General features: G+C 36.0%; 1 protein-coding gene across 1 annotated transcript; it reads right to left on the bottom strand.

The window, feature by feature from the left end:
- Window positions 1-27: 27 nt before the first annotated feature.
- LOC147513174 (arginase 1, mitochondrial) lies at window positions 28-6,638 on the bottom strand. The gene is made up of 7 exons (XM_086596187.1): window positions 6,143-6,638; window positions 5,846-6,003; window positions 5,618-5,777; window positions 5,376-5,509; window positions 1,987-2,196; window positions 1,136-1,246; window positions 28-511 (listed from the first exon to the last, which is right to left on the bottom strand). Exons 2-7 carry the CDS (start codon window positions 5,990-5,992, stop codon window positions 251-253), a joined length of 1,023 nt encoding a protein of 340 aa, XP_086452313.1. The 5' UTR covers window positions 5,993-6,003; window positions 6,143-6,638; the 3' UTR covers window positions 28-250.
- Window positions 6,639-14,210: the final 7,572 nt, after the last annotated feature.

The raw sequence follows: 14,210 nt of genomic DNA, 5'->3' as shown, positions 1-14,210 counted from the left end.
AAAGCTAAACTATAAAATCTGGCGAGATTTTTGAGAGACAGATCCAGAAGAATAGAAATGTCAGTGACTTGTCCCACAATAGTTCAAAATTAAGATATTAAGAGATTCATGGTTGTGAATGTCTACTAATCCTTCGGAGAAGCTTGAAAAACAATTTAATCTAAACCAGATGTAGGCTGCCGAACTGTCTATCCACCAGAAGAAATAGATGCAGGCAACAACTGAAGTTCATGTAGTCTGACAGCACGGATCATCTTGATATTTTGCAAGTCAATTCTCTGACAAGCTTTGCAGCAACCATTGCAGTCATTCCATCAACTGTGTCTCGTTGTGGGTTGAACTCAACAACATCTGCACCTACAACATCACCTTGAAGGTTGTGGATGATGTTGAGGACATCACGGAAAGAGAGACCTCCTGGCTCAATATGTGACACCCCAGGAGCAAATGCAGGATCGAGACAATCAATATCCAAAGAAATGTATACACCTTTTACGCCTTCCCCTAGTTTCTGTCCAGCAGTGCATAATCATGTGAGACTACATTACATATAAGACATTGTCTTCTTAGGAATACATATATTCATTTCACATATCTATTTGTCAATTAGACACCTATATTTTTGTGTTCTGCTAATTAACAATGTTACCCAGTACAATCTCATAATCGCATCAAATCAACTCCTTTTCCAAACATCATATTTAAGTTAAGAGATATAGATACAGAGGTTTGATCAATCAATCAGAAATTAAGAATGTATATATTTAACATTAAGAAACTAAAAGAGTCAGATACATACAACATACATTCATTTCTTAATCTTTTTGTCACTTAAACACGTACATTTCTGTGTTCTGATGTTTAATGATGTTATCCACTAAAGATCTCATCGTCACATTAACTCAACTCGTTTTCCAAAATTATAATTAAGAGGGGGAGAGAGATAAAGTACAACATATTAGACTGATCGTTCAATACAATATATTAGGCAATGCAATAGTATTTTGTTCAAATATAATCCTCGTAATTAGAAATATAAAAAACTTAAACGGCATACATAATATTAACCGATTTTTTTTTTTTCTTTCAATTGAAGCTCATGTAGGACACACTTGATTCAGTATTAAACAAATACCAGATTCTCCAAAGCATGACGGTCCCTCGAAAAAGTCCGCATTTCATATTGCTCCACACCAAATCTTTTCCCTTGTTCACGTCCTTCACTAGTTATTGACCTGATACCAACCTAGAAAACAAAAATAGAAGTTGAAAGGTTCATACAATCATCAGGTGGTCTGCCCCTAATACAGTAAGCCAAAAAGCTCATGTTGTGTACACAATGACCAAAATCAAATCATAAGTTCTTATCAGCATCCCTACTTCGGCAATCTATCAAAAGAAATTCAAATATGAAAGTATGTAATAGGATGTGCTCAGCGAAGGTCCTCAAACAATTCATTCACAGGGCCCACTACGTTCTGCAAAACAAATATCTAAATTTTCACAAAAACTCAATCCAAACAGACTTCGCTGAGCTGTAATAGATTGTGACTTGACAAAAACAAAACCTCTCACATTTCAATCAACACTTAGTTTTTGGAGCTCTTAGTATCGAGGCAAAAAAAATTGTTACAGGAAGTATTTACCCACTGCATAGAAGATTTGTAAGGACAAAATGTTCTTCAGCAGTACGACGAACTTACTGAATCTCTAAAAGCATAATATATTTACAAATCGAAATTTCTGTGCTCCATGAGGAAAACAAATGTAATGCCAAGCTAATTTAAGAGAGACGTAGTGTGGACTGCAATGAAATACAAGTAAGAAATATAAATCTACAACTAACCCCTGCTTTTGATAAAGTTGCAGTATTAGACATGTAATTAATAGTTGTTATAGATTCTATAGGTTGCAGTAGAAATATATATGTCAATAGCTACAGGCCTACAGATATTGAAAGAGTGAATTTTGAATGTAAGGATTTACTTGTAGGAGCCGTCTTGCATAGCCACCCTCCATTATTCGGGCAAAAGAAGAAGCGTGTGAATATTTGTTTCCTTCAAAGCTATGATAAATATCAGGGTGAGCATCTAAGTGAAGAATATCGACAGGTCCACCAAGCTTCTCAGATACAGCTCTTACAACAGGATAAGATATTGAGTGGTCGCCACCCAAAACTAATGGGCGCAATGGATCCTAAAGAAGAACCAAAACAAGTTAAAAACCATGACTGTTCCATATTTTCCATTTCAGCTTTAAAAATCTTATTTTCAGAACATTCACAATCGGATGAAGAGCGTGTCAAAATCTAAAGCAAAACTGATGCTATACTAACAGAGAGAGATGACACCTATCATAAGGGTAAGAAAAAGTGAAGGAAGTCAGAAAGGAACTGCTCCCAGTACATAAGGGACTCATACCCATAATACTAACAAGACAGTCTACTGTGAATCCTGATGTGGTTGATATGCACTACATGGGATCACTAATATAAAAAATTGTTAAAAGAGACAACTCAAAAGAATGATAAATCATGCATCACCATATTAACTTTCTAGGGGAGTAGGAGAAGGAAGGATACTGCATTACTTCAGTTTCAGAGCGATCAAGATTTCTTATCACCTTTATAGCTTGATTCCCTTTTTCTCAAATTGCAAGAAATGTGTTGAAAGAATATTCAACAAGATTGACCACCCAAATACAAAAACTGAAACGAACAAAATCCTCCAATTATCTTTCATAACCATATATTTAAGAAAGCGCACACTTTTAGAACCACTATCACAAATCAATTTCTTGCTCTAACCATAAGTATAATACATGTACTTGAATTGTACATTTTAATTTTTAAAGGATTCCTAAGATTCATCTATATTAGGATATGTTAGGGCCAGGCCCAGATATATATATAGCTAAGGATACTCACTTTTGTGAGACCAACTTTTGTAACCCTATTTGTACTATTCAGTAAGATAACATGGTATCGGAGCATGATCCATGGGGTCCAAATGTTTCTCGTCCATATTTTTGCTAATTCTTAATGGGTCGAGACGTCGAGTTGATCTTCTGAGTAGTGATCTCTGAGACTTTGACAGCATAAAGGATGTTTATTTGGTGGAGCATTATGATATATTTTCCTTAGCTTTGCTTTTGAGTTCAATAAATCTCGGTCATTTTGAGTGTCTTGTGTCTTGTTTTATTATTATTTTTTGTGGGAATGTCTGATTCACTCAAAATCTTTGGAAGCAATGCACAATTTGTTTAAATGGAGTGATAGTTAAAAGAAAGTTTTCACCTTTATCTTCATTGGCGATGGATCTGGTTCGATTGTGACGTCTTTATTCTCAGATTTGATTATGTTAAGTTACTTTTTTGTTTGTAGTGGATTGATGATTTTAGCAACTGTTGGTTGGATTTGAATGGGAATTTGATTAGTGTTCTTGGTGCTTCCTTAAGTATTTCTCATACGTGTTTATGTTATGGCGAACAATGGTGATTCTTTACGTGGTATTGGTCAAATTCTGGATGGCACAAACTATCCAGTTTGGGCCAAGATGATGAAGTTTTTCTTGATAAGTAGAAAAGTGTGGGACATTATCACTGGCACATTTCTTGAACCCTTTGATGACAAACAACCTGACTATGTCAAAAATAAGGCTAAGTGGGAGAGGAACAATGCTCAGATCATTACGTGGATTAACAACTCTGTTCACAAGACCATTCAAATAGAGTTGTCTAAGTTTGACACTGCTAAGGAATGTTGGGATCATTTGCAAACGATTTTCAGTAAGTCAAGCTATGCTAAAGAGTTTCAACTAGAGATTGACATTAGGGCGACACGTCAAGAAGACCGAAGTATTCAGCAGTTGTATAATCAGATTTTACAACCCTTAAAATCAGAATGTAATCTCTTTTCTGGCTTTTTTCTCTTTCTTCTTATATCCTCTAACCGCTAACTGCTTCTTGGTTCCATGATCTCCACCTCTCTCTCCCCACGATCGCTAACCGCCCACCTACCATCTTAGGTATCGCGGCCTGGATCCCCTACTCATGACGTCTCTTCTACTAACTTGCATCCACTCTAGCTCATGAACCCTCCTTTTCTTCACGTATCTCTTGAGTCCACGTCCTTCTAATATTTCGCGAACTCGATCCTGTGCTCTCCCTCTCTCCTGCCCTATACTACCTCGATCCATGAGACGTGTCATCCTGTTGGTCCTGAATTTGGCTGATACAGCAGTTCTATCACGAGATGACAGCAATTTGGGATCAACTCAACATGATAAACTCGTCTGAATTGTTAGCTTTCAAGCCTTATGCCGATAAAAGGAAGCGGCAAAAGCTCTTCCAGTTTTTTCTTGCTTTTCGAGATGAATTCAAATCGATCAGGGGCGCTATTTTACATAGGAGTCCTGGGAGTCCTTTGCCTAATCTTGACACTGTTATAAGTGAATTACTAGCTATAAGTGAATTACTAGCTGAGGAGGAATGACTGAAAACTCAAGCTGGTCGGTTGTCTACTTAGCTAACTCCAACAGTTTTTGCAACTCCTCATCGTCAATTTAATCATTCTCGCCAGTGGAAGCCTCGTGGACCTCAACCTAGTGATGAGTGTTGATATTGTCATGAACCGGGGCATTAATCCACCCATTCCACCCACTCCGAGTCCGTCACTTCACTTGTCTCACTCTCAACCTACTACTTCAGCATCAGATAATGAAGTCGCAGCTTTGACTTCACAGTTGTAGGCAATGCAACAACTTTTGGACAAGCATGTTGCAGGATCAGCATTTGTTTCTGTGCCCGCTACTTCTTCTGCCCCTAGTTCCTCTGTTATGGAAGCGGACTGGGATCACCCTTGAATAGCTTGGTTTATTGTTTTTGGTGCCTTTTTGTGGTGTTTTCATGGTCATGGTGATTTGTGGTCGTGGGTTTATATTCGTGTTCTCATGCTGATTTGTGGTCGTGGGTATTTGTTCGTGTTCTCATGGCGATTCGTGTTTTCGTGCGATTCATGTTCCTGTTCTCGGGGGAATTCTAGTTACACTTTTTCCAGTATGTATGCAAACTCATGATTGTACTTACTCCTATCATGAGTTTGAGAGGGGGTAGTAGGATATGTTAGGGCCTGGCCCAGATGTATATATAGCTAAGGATACTGACTTTTGTGAGACCAACTTTTGTAACCCTTTTTGTACTATTAAGTAAGATAACAATCTAAACCGTACAATATCTTTAAGTAAAGCTTTGATTCAAGTTGCTGAATTAAAATATAGGATTTTGACAGCCACAACTGCTAACTCTTACTTTTTGGCTAAATTTATTTGGGGAAATACCATAACCAAAATAAAGGAACAAATCAAGAGACGGCTTACTTGTTCCATCACTAGCTTCACAGAATCAGAAATGATTTTCATCAATCTGTCGTCATCTACACCACAGTCTCGAATCTCTTGAACAGGGACATCACCAACATCAGTTAGCACCCTTGGATCCTTCAACTCTTTCCCTGCATTTCACCAAACAGATGCACATAACTATCACTTCAACAGTATGCATTACTGACAAAACAAACAACGATAAGTTTTTTAAGGTGGTAACAACTTTTAATACGTACCTACTTCAGTAGTAGAATTTGTGCTGCCACACCAAATGGCTTCCCTTATTCGAGGAGGAGCAAAAGCTGGGCCTTGAAGGAAAGATGAATTGTGGCCTAAAGGAACTCCAAGGAGTGATGTTGATGCTACTGCACCACCTAATGCCCGAACAAGCTCCCCCTGATGTCAATAATAAATCAGTTTCAAGAAAATATATTCGAAATAAAAGAAACAGAAGATATACATACCTTAAGTTTAGCTCTTTCACGTATAAGTGTAAGTGAAGCATCTATAACACGTTTCTGACCGTTTTCTATTATCGATGCTGGAACATTCGCTGCTGTGTTTAGTTTATGCAAATGATGAACTCCCCTCTTTCCTATTATTTTCCACATAATAATAATGTCTACAAAACAGAACACATTATTTTCATGTATCAGAAAAACTTAGCCCCTGTTTGGTCACTCAAATATAATGAACACGACTGAAAATGGACACAGAACACTGAGACATACGGAAGCAGTGAAGTGATAGGAAAAACATACCTGGTGAAGTTAGAGAGAGATTGGGTGCAATCAAGAAAGAAAGATGTGAGCGTTTTTTGTATTTGGTGGTGATGGTTTTGTTGGTGGTAGAGTGGTTTGCTTTGTCAGCATCTTTTCTATCTTTTCTTTCTGTTTTAATCGATTACTAACAACTCCACTGTCCCGAAATGGATAAACATTGGTTCGATGTATTTACATGCAATTGCACCTATTTCCATGTAACGTAGTATCGCCCTCTCAAATTTTTTAAATTTGCTTCTAAAATTCGGAATATTACATAAATCTAACTATAGGTGCAAACAAATTTGTTCGCATCACCTGTCTAGCCGCAATAAATTAGTAGCAAATTCGGTTAAATTTTCAGTCACAAGTTACAATTTGTACCATATATGTATTTACATGACATCTACTTGCAGCCAAAAGAGTTGTGTAAATAGATGGCAAACACAAAAAAGTGATTTCTCTTATATAAGATGTGGAAAAAAAAAAGTGGGATGATAATGCAACCAATTTTACATCCTTTTGTCTTGGGTTTACCAAGCAAAAGTAAGTTGGATGCAATGCAATCAGATGCAATTCAATCACATGCCATTTGCATCCATTTGTCATTTGCAACTCGGTGCACTGAACCAAACAGAGCATAGAATGTGTAACAGAATCTCCAAGACCAACTTTTTGGCATTGGGTTAATCGGGTGTGGGTTAGATAGATTGCAGATCCAGGATAACCAGGATTCTTTGCTCCAAACCCGATCCATAAGTGTAAGATCGGATGACGGAAGATCAATCTGTAGTTGGAGACATTAATATTTCTGCTCTAGTATTTCCTTAAAACTTTAATGAAAATTTCAATGTTTCAGTGCTTGAAATTTTTAACAATATGGGACAAATCCACAAAAATGTTATTCATTTGAAATGTAAAGGAGAATCGCAAGCTAGGGGTGCCAACGGGTCAGTTTTGGGTCGGGTTTTAGCGGTTTGGGTTTGAGTTTTATTATTTGCGGTTTTATTGGTTTCGGTTCTCAACGGTTTTAGTATGAGGATTATAGAACCCAACCCAAACTCATAAAAACCCACGGATTTTTATCGGTTTCCGTTCTAATTTGGGTATTTATTATTTATTATGATTATTAAACAATTTCAATCATTTAAACACTATTTTTTTTTCTATATGATAATATTTTATATATAATTAGTGATGTATCAACAATCATATTTACATCAATTTATGAATACATATAAATCATACACGTTAAAACATTTACTATTCATGTGATAATTTAAACATTTGATATAGAAATTAAAATAATCAAATATCTAACCTTATAATTTTGATTTTTTTTTATGTGCATACACATATATTTGTTTCCTTGTATTAACTCGATCGTATACACGTGCAATCACATATATTTGTTGTCTTGATATATTTTACGTGCGTACACATATATTTATGCATGTGTATTAATTCGCATTTTAAATTGAACATGCGAGTACATGCGTCTTACAATTACATCTCATCACTAATTTTTAACATGAACATTATATATTGGTTTATAATAAATTCGTGTACTACAATATATCAAGCATGTATATCCTATTTAAATATACACGTGCATAAGTTAATAAATATAAAATGTATTAGTTAATTCATAATAATTAATATACACATTGACATTATTATTAACATCTATGATACACTTGTTTAATGTATAGTTATAAAATATACATTTAACAACACACATTCCCTATTATTCTATATATATTTAATAGACTTTTACACATAAAAAATATATTTTATATTATAATGTATGAGTTTGATTATCTTAAATGTAATATAATACTAAATTTTATAAATCAAAATCATAATAATCGGTTCTGGTTTCAGCTCGGGTACCCACGGGTTTTTTACTATTCGGTTCAATGGTTTCAGTTCTTTATCGGTTCGGTTTTTAATGACCCATTTTAAATGGATCTAAATTTTTAAGACTTAAAACCAAAACATTCGGTTTCGTTTCGGTTCTGGGTAATCGGGTACCCATTGGCACCCCTATCGCAAGCACACAAACGAGTATTAATTTTAACAAGGACTTGTTCAGAAGACTTAACAACTAATTCATCTTGGTCGTCGTTACTCAGTAACTTCGTCATAGAAAAAACTTTAACAATATTTCTGCCCTAGTATTTCCTTAAAACTTTAACAATATTCGTCATCGTCCGTCTCACAAACCTTAACGAACGATTATCTAAAAAAAATAATAAAAACAAACAAAACCAGACTTTTGGACTTCAAACAATATTATATGGAATAACCAAATTGATTTTAATACACATTACTTGTACGTCGGTCTGGAATGTTCAGATACAGTGAGGTATAGCCGAATAGGTCGGTCAGACTCAAGAATCCTTATTTGCCTTGAAAAAAAATTAGAAATCTAATTGCACTGTACTAGAAAGCAGGTCAGAGCCTCAGAGGCCTCTAATTCAATAAGGAGAAATTCAAGTGAACACTGCAAATGGATATCCAATGCAGAATGATTCTTCCAAATTTGCATGTGCTAAATTCGAAATCTGAATATGACAAGGTGCAAAATCAATATTCTAACAACAAATCTAGCGTATGGCATTCATGTTCCTTTTTTTTTTTTTTCGATATTATATGGCATTCATGTTCAAACGAACCTATTCATATGGGGAATTGGGGATACAAGATAATTCTCAGTAGTTCTATGATTCTATCTAAGTGTGGTTGTCAACTATTAAGTATTAACTAATGTGATATCCACTGGACTTGAGTCCACATGGCAATAAGCAGGTGCAATAATGATTGAGTGTTTTTTTGTTATACATCCAAAAAGAAGATGAACAGGGATTTTAGCTAGGAAGATGATCCGTGTTACTGATGGAGGTAGTCCACTGCTTAACCATTTGGAGTAGGCACTTGAACCATTTACTAAATGGTGTCTAATGAAATGGACACACCACCATTTTTGCCTGCCAGTTTCCTCTACGGACTTGAGGTGTTCATGTTTGCTCTGTTGCTAAAATGATAGTATAGCTGCATAGTTTTAGTAATTATTTACCAATTTAAACGGGGTGTTTGTGAGGGATTAATATACACAATCAACGTATATTATACACGTGTCCAACACAACTCATCACTATATCAAGACCGGCCAAGTTGCTCATACCAATACCTACCAGGTCGCTCATATCATGACCGCTACCAGGTCGTTTATACCAAGACCACATCCAGGTCTTGTAATGCTCAAAAATGAAAAGATAGACGTTATAACAATTATGTAACAACACTATGCACTTTATTGCATCCGCATTAAGGCTCATTCAAGACCACATTAAGTGGAGGGGCTATAAAATCAGAAGGAGACATCATCGAAAGGGGACCTGCTCCACTCTCGAAGAGCATGACTTCTTCTCCACGATCAATCCATTTTCCTATTCAAAGGACCAATCAAGAGGAACTATGTCAGACTTGATTCCAGTTCACCAGAGAGCTGGATACGTAGGCAGCTTGCATCTATCGCGAGCTCAGTCAAATTTACAACTCAATCTCGTTATCCTAAGTTGTAAGACTAATTACGAAATCTAGTCTTTACAATGTTCATTTTTGTTCTTTTCCTAAACTGAGAACACAGTTCTACCAAATATCTCTCATCTTAGGAAATTGTGTTATGCTTCTCATTTTAGGAACACACCATAGTACCAGAGGACAGAAAATAAGAGAGAAATTTGAGAAACCAAAGTACAAAAAATTATGTCTTCAGCATTCCATCTACACATATAATGGCCTCAAGATATTGTGATACAGGCTAAGAGCATTTCTAGGTGGTGGAGGCATCAAGTGTCATGTTTGAAGCTAAAATTGAGGCAAATATCTACAAACAATGACCAACTCTAGGTGGTAGAAGTAAATCTAGTTAATAGTGGGACCTATTTTTATTTTAAATGTCTTTTTTTGTCAAAATTAGGTCTCAAGTTAGTTTTTTTAATTATTAAAACTTTGTTTTGCTTAAAAAAGTGGTGAAAGTTGCCCACAAAAAAACCCCCACGCGACACTCCCAATGTTGCCCCAAGTTGAAAAAAAAAAAAAACCACTCCCACGTGCACTATCATGCGACAGTAGGAGTGCCACATCGCATCCGCATATGAAACAACAAATTTGCCTCTAGGGATGCGGCTAGACACCTGATGCCTCCACCTAGAGAGATGATTTTTGTCGAAATTCCGAATAGTGGACACAAATTGACACTTGATGCCTCCACCTAGAAATGCTCTAAGATATTTGGTTTTTGACTCATGTCAGTGCCAGTTTTTTTTTATTGTGATAGAAATTAGAAAGTAGTGCTAACCTGACAAAACACAATATATGGATGTTCTATTTGTTCCTTTTAATAGCAGTATATTCCTTCAAACTGTTCAAAGTATCTTCCTTCCCACTAGTTAGATATTCTCTTTACAAAGACAATTTTGAGGGCTAAACGATGGAAATTTGGAATTGAAATTAGTCTATTGGAAGCGTCTCATCTTTGGTGGGCATTGGAGACATTCTACTACTTGCAAAGGAGACATACTGTACAAGACAACAACAAGATTACAATGCATGCGGAAAAGTATAATTGTTGGAATTAGTAATTTTAGACTTAGTAAATTTGATTAAATAGAGTTTGAGGTTAATTAATTAGAAAGTGGTGTGATTAGTAAGTATGAGTTGTTATTAGGAAACCAAGTTAATATTGGCAATACAAGCTAGTAAGATTAGAATTGGGTTGGTATTAGAAGTTTCTAATTAGTGGCTTAGTAGAAATTAGTAATTGGATAAACTAAGACCCCCACTTTGTGGCTCACTAAGCCCACGAATCCAACCCAATACTAGGCCTAGTCTACTAGTTAAGCCCACGTCTTTAATCCTAGCCCATCCAATAATTGGTTTATTATTTAATATGTCTAGATTCATTATTCAATTAGATAAAGACAAATCTATAAGAAATCAAATCTTGAATCATTCAAAAGGACAAGTCCTTGACAAACTCTACTTGCTCTACCAATTAATGAAAAAATATTCTCTCACAACAAGGAACTACGTTGGAACTTGATCCCTAGATAACAAATCTTGGGTACGTAGGCAGCCATTATCTTGGTTCAATTTCATCTCTCCCAACCATCAATTCTCATTTTGTTTCTTTGTGTATATTTCATCATATTTCTCTCGTAGTGTTAAAGCAGATTATTGCCGAAACATAATTGGCGTCGTCTGTGGTTTTTTTTATTAGAATCCATTATCATGTGAAGCAATCAAGATCAACCCTCGAAATTCAAGTCGGTTAATCCAAGAACCGTTGAACAATCGAGTTGCGCCTAGTGGTAGGATCAATTCTCAACATCCAACTGCAACAGCACCGCCGCCACCGCCACCGCCACCACAAATGTCAGTACAAACGCCGCCGCCACCAGCCCTAACAGTCTTGCAACAAAAAAACCTACAAGTCGGTAATCCTCCATGTGGTCCGTCGTCCGTCCATGTCAATCCTTCAGTTGGCATGGATATGGACGTGGACATTACTCTCACACCAACTAACGGCAAAGGTGATAGTAACAACGGCAACAACCAATACACCCCTAATACGGTTGAATGTGAGTTACGACAAGTCAAAAATTTAAATAGGAACTTGATAAGGAAGTTGGCAAAGAGACAAAGGCCGGCGGACGATGTTGCTAATTCCACTACATCAAGGCGACCACGCAGGGAAGTTGTTCTAGTGTATGGGACCATCTTGAAAATCCACTTCATCGTCCTCAACAACGAACTACTTCTCAAGCATAATCAAACAGTGCACACTCTAAGAGGAAGATTTATCTCTGAGAAGCAATTTCAGTGAAGATCACCATTCGAGATATGTACGACATGATGGGGAAGGTGGACATCATATACAGGAGCGACACAACATGGAGGAGCGGTATATTAATACTGACCATCCTGCCAAAGGTGACTACCGGTCTAGACATGCTGGACAATCACTGGTCGGACCTAATCGTGCTTACTGCCAAAGATCTCTATCTCCTATAAGAGACAATGGAAAAGTCAAGCCAGGACATGACCGACTTGATAGGGAAAACCTACCTCGCATATTTGAGGAAAATGCCATCCCAGACAGGTCCAACCTGGTAGGGAAGAAGCCATCTCATATGGGATTGACCTGACAGGGAAGGCTAACTTCGCAAATTTGAGGAAAATTGCCATCCCAGACAGGTCCGACCTGACATGGAAAGAAGGCGTCACAGAATAAACTATAAAGAATACCACCATCTAAGACGGGACGACATGACAGGGAAGATCGACCTCGCATATTTGAGAAAAATTGTCATCCCAAACAAGTCCAACCTGACATTAGTGAGACAAATCTTTTTTTCTTTCGATGTTCTTTCATTTTTTTTTTCTATATTCACTTCTTTTCCACATGGGCTTTACCCATCCACCAAAGAGGGGGTGATGTATAGACCCCCACTTTATGGCTCACTAAGCCCATGAATCCAACCCAATACTAGGCCTAGTCTACCAGTTAAGCGTGCCCACATCCTTAACCCTAGCCCATCCAATAATTGGTTTATTATTTAATATGTCAAGATTCATTATTCAATTAGATAAAGACAAATTTATAAGAAATCAAATCTTCAATCATTCAAAAGGACAAGTCCTTCATGGACTCTACTTGCTCTACCAATTGATAAAAAAATATTCTCTCTCACAACAAGGAACTACGTTGGAACTGGATCCCTAGATAACATATCTTGGATACGTAGGCAACCATTATCTTGGTTCAGTTTCATCTCTCCCAACCATCAATTCTCATCTTGTTTCTTTGTGTATATTTCATCATATTGCTCACATTTTGTTGAAGCAGATTATTACCGAAACACTATATATATGTATGAGTGTCTAGACGTTAGCTTAATAAAAAGTAAGAGAATAATAAGAGAGATACATTGAAGAAAAGAGATGCATTGATATGAAGTGGTAAATTCTTTTGTTAAAGAAGTTTATATATAAGTAATTAAATTGATATAATAAAGTTTATTTAGTTCAAGTTTGTCTTCTGCGCATACTATTCAATTTTGAGTGCTTGAATTAAGTATCAGATTCTACATATGGTATTAGAGTTTTATGGTTAAAGATCCAAAATTAATCAATGGAAGATGATATATGGATGGTTCCAAAGTGGGAAAATGATGTAGGATAAGAAACATATACTCTATATGGTTGTAGAAGAGTTTTAATTAGTAGTTAAGTTATTTATTAATTTATGTCAAATTAGAATTAGTGTTAGTTTCTATTTTGTATTGCTTTGAGCTCAAGAAACCATATCTATAAATATGGCTTCTCTAGTATTTTGTGAACCAACCCATTATGATTATTATGAATTGAATTACAATAAAAAATTCTCTTAATTAAGTCATCTTTGTTTATTATCTGTTTTTCTACTCTAAAGCTTCATCTTTTTCTTACTTTTTGTTCTAATTCGTCTATATTTCTTATATTTCTTCTTCACTTATCTACTAATTAAGATTTATGTATTATATCTCTTTCTTCTAAATCTCTACTTGTTCTATATTAATTAGTATTCAAAGCCACACTTTTTAGATCCCTATCTAGAAAGCAATCTACCGCCCCCATATATATATATCCCCATCCCCCCACCATCATATATATATATATATCATCCCCACCTTATCTATTTTTGAAAAATTCGCATGCATATATAAGCAATCTATCTAAAAATATTGTTGACATTGCATAAAAGGTATGTTATGGTGTGTTTTTCTTCCTAGAGTTGAAAAAAAACAAGTGTATCTAGTTCTTCTCTCCCAATCTTATCTTACCCCCCTTAAACCTAATTTCCACCACTATTTTTACCTACTCAACCTCGTCTACATAACTCAATGCAAACTTCAACACCAATATCAACACCCATATTATTGGATTCCACACTTCCTAAACCACCAAATAAATCAAAACTGAACTCTTGTTGGAAAAGCATATTACCTACATGAACCAC

This window comes from Coptis chinensis, chromosome 3 (assembly GCF_015680905.1).
Source record: "Coptis chinensis isolate HL-2020 chromosome 3, ASM1568090v1, whole genome shotgun sequence".
Lineage (NCBI taxonomy): Eukaryota > Viridiplantae > Streptophyta > Magnoliopsida > Ranunculales > Ranunculaceae > Coptis > Coptis chinensis.
The sequence above is the reverse complement of the archived record's forward strand: the minus strand, read 5'-3'. Positions and strand labels throughout refer to the sequence as shown.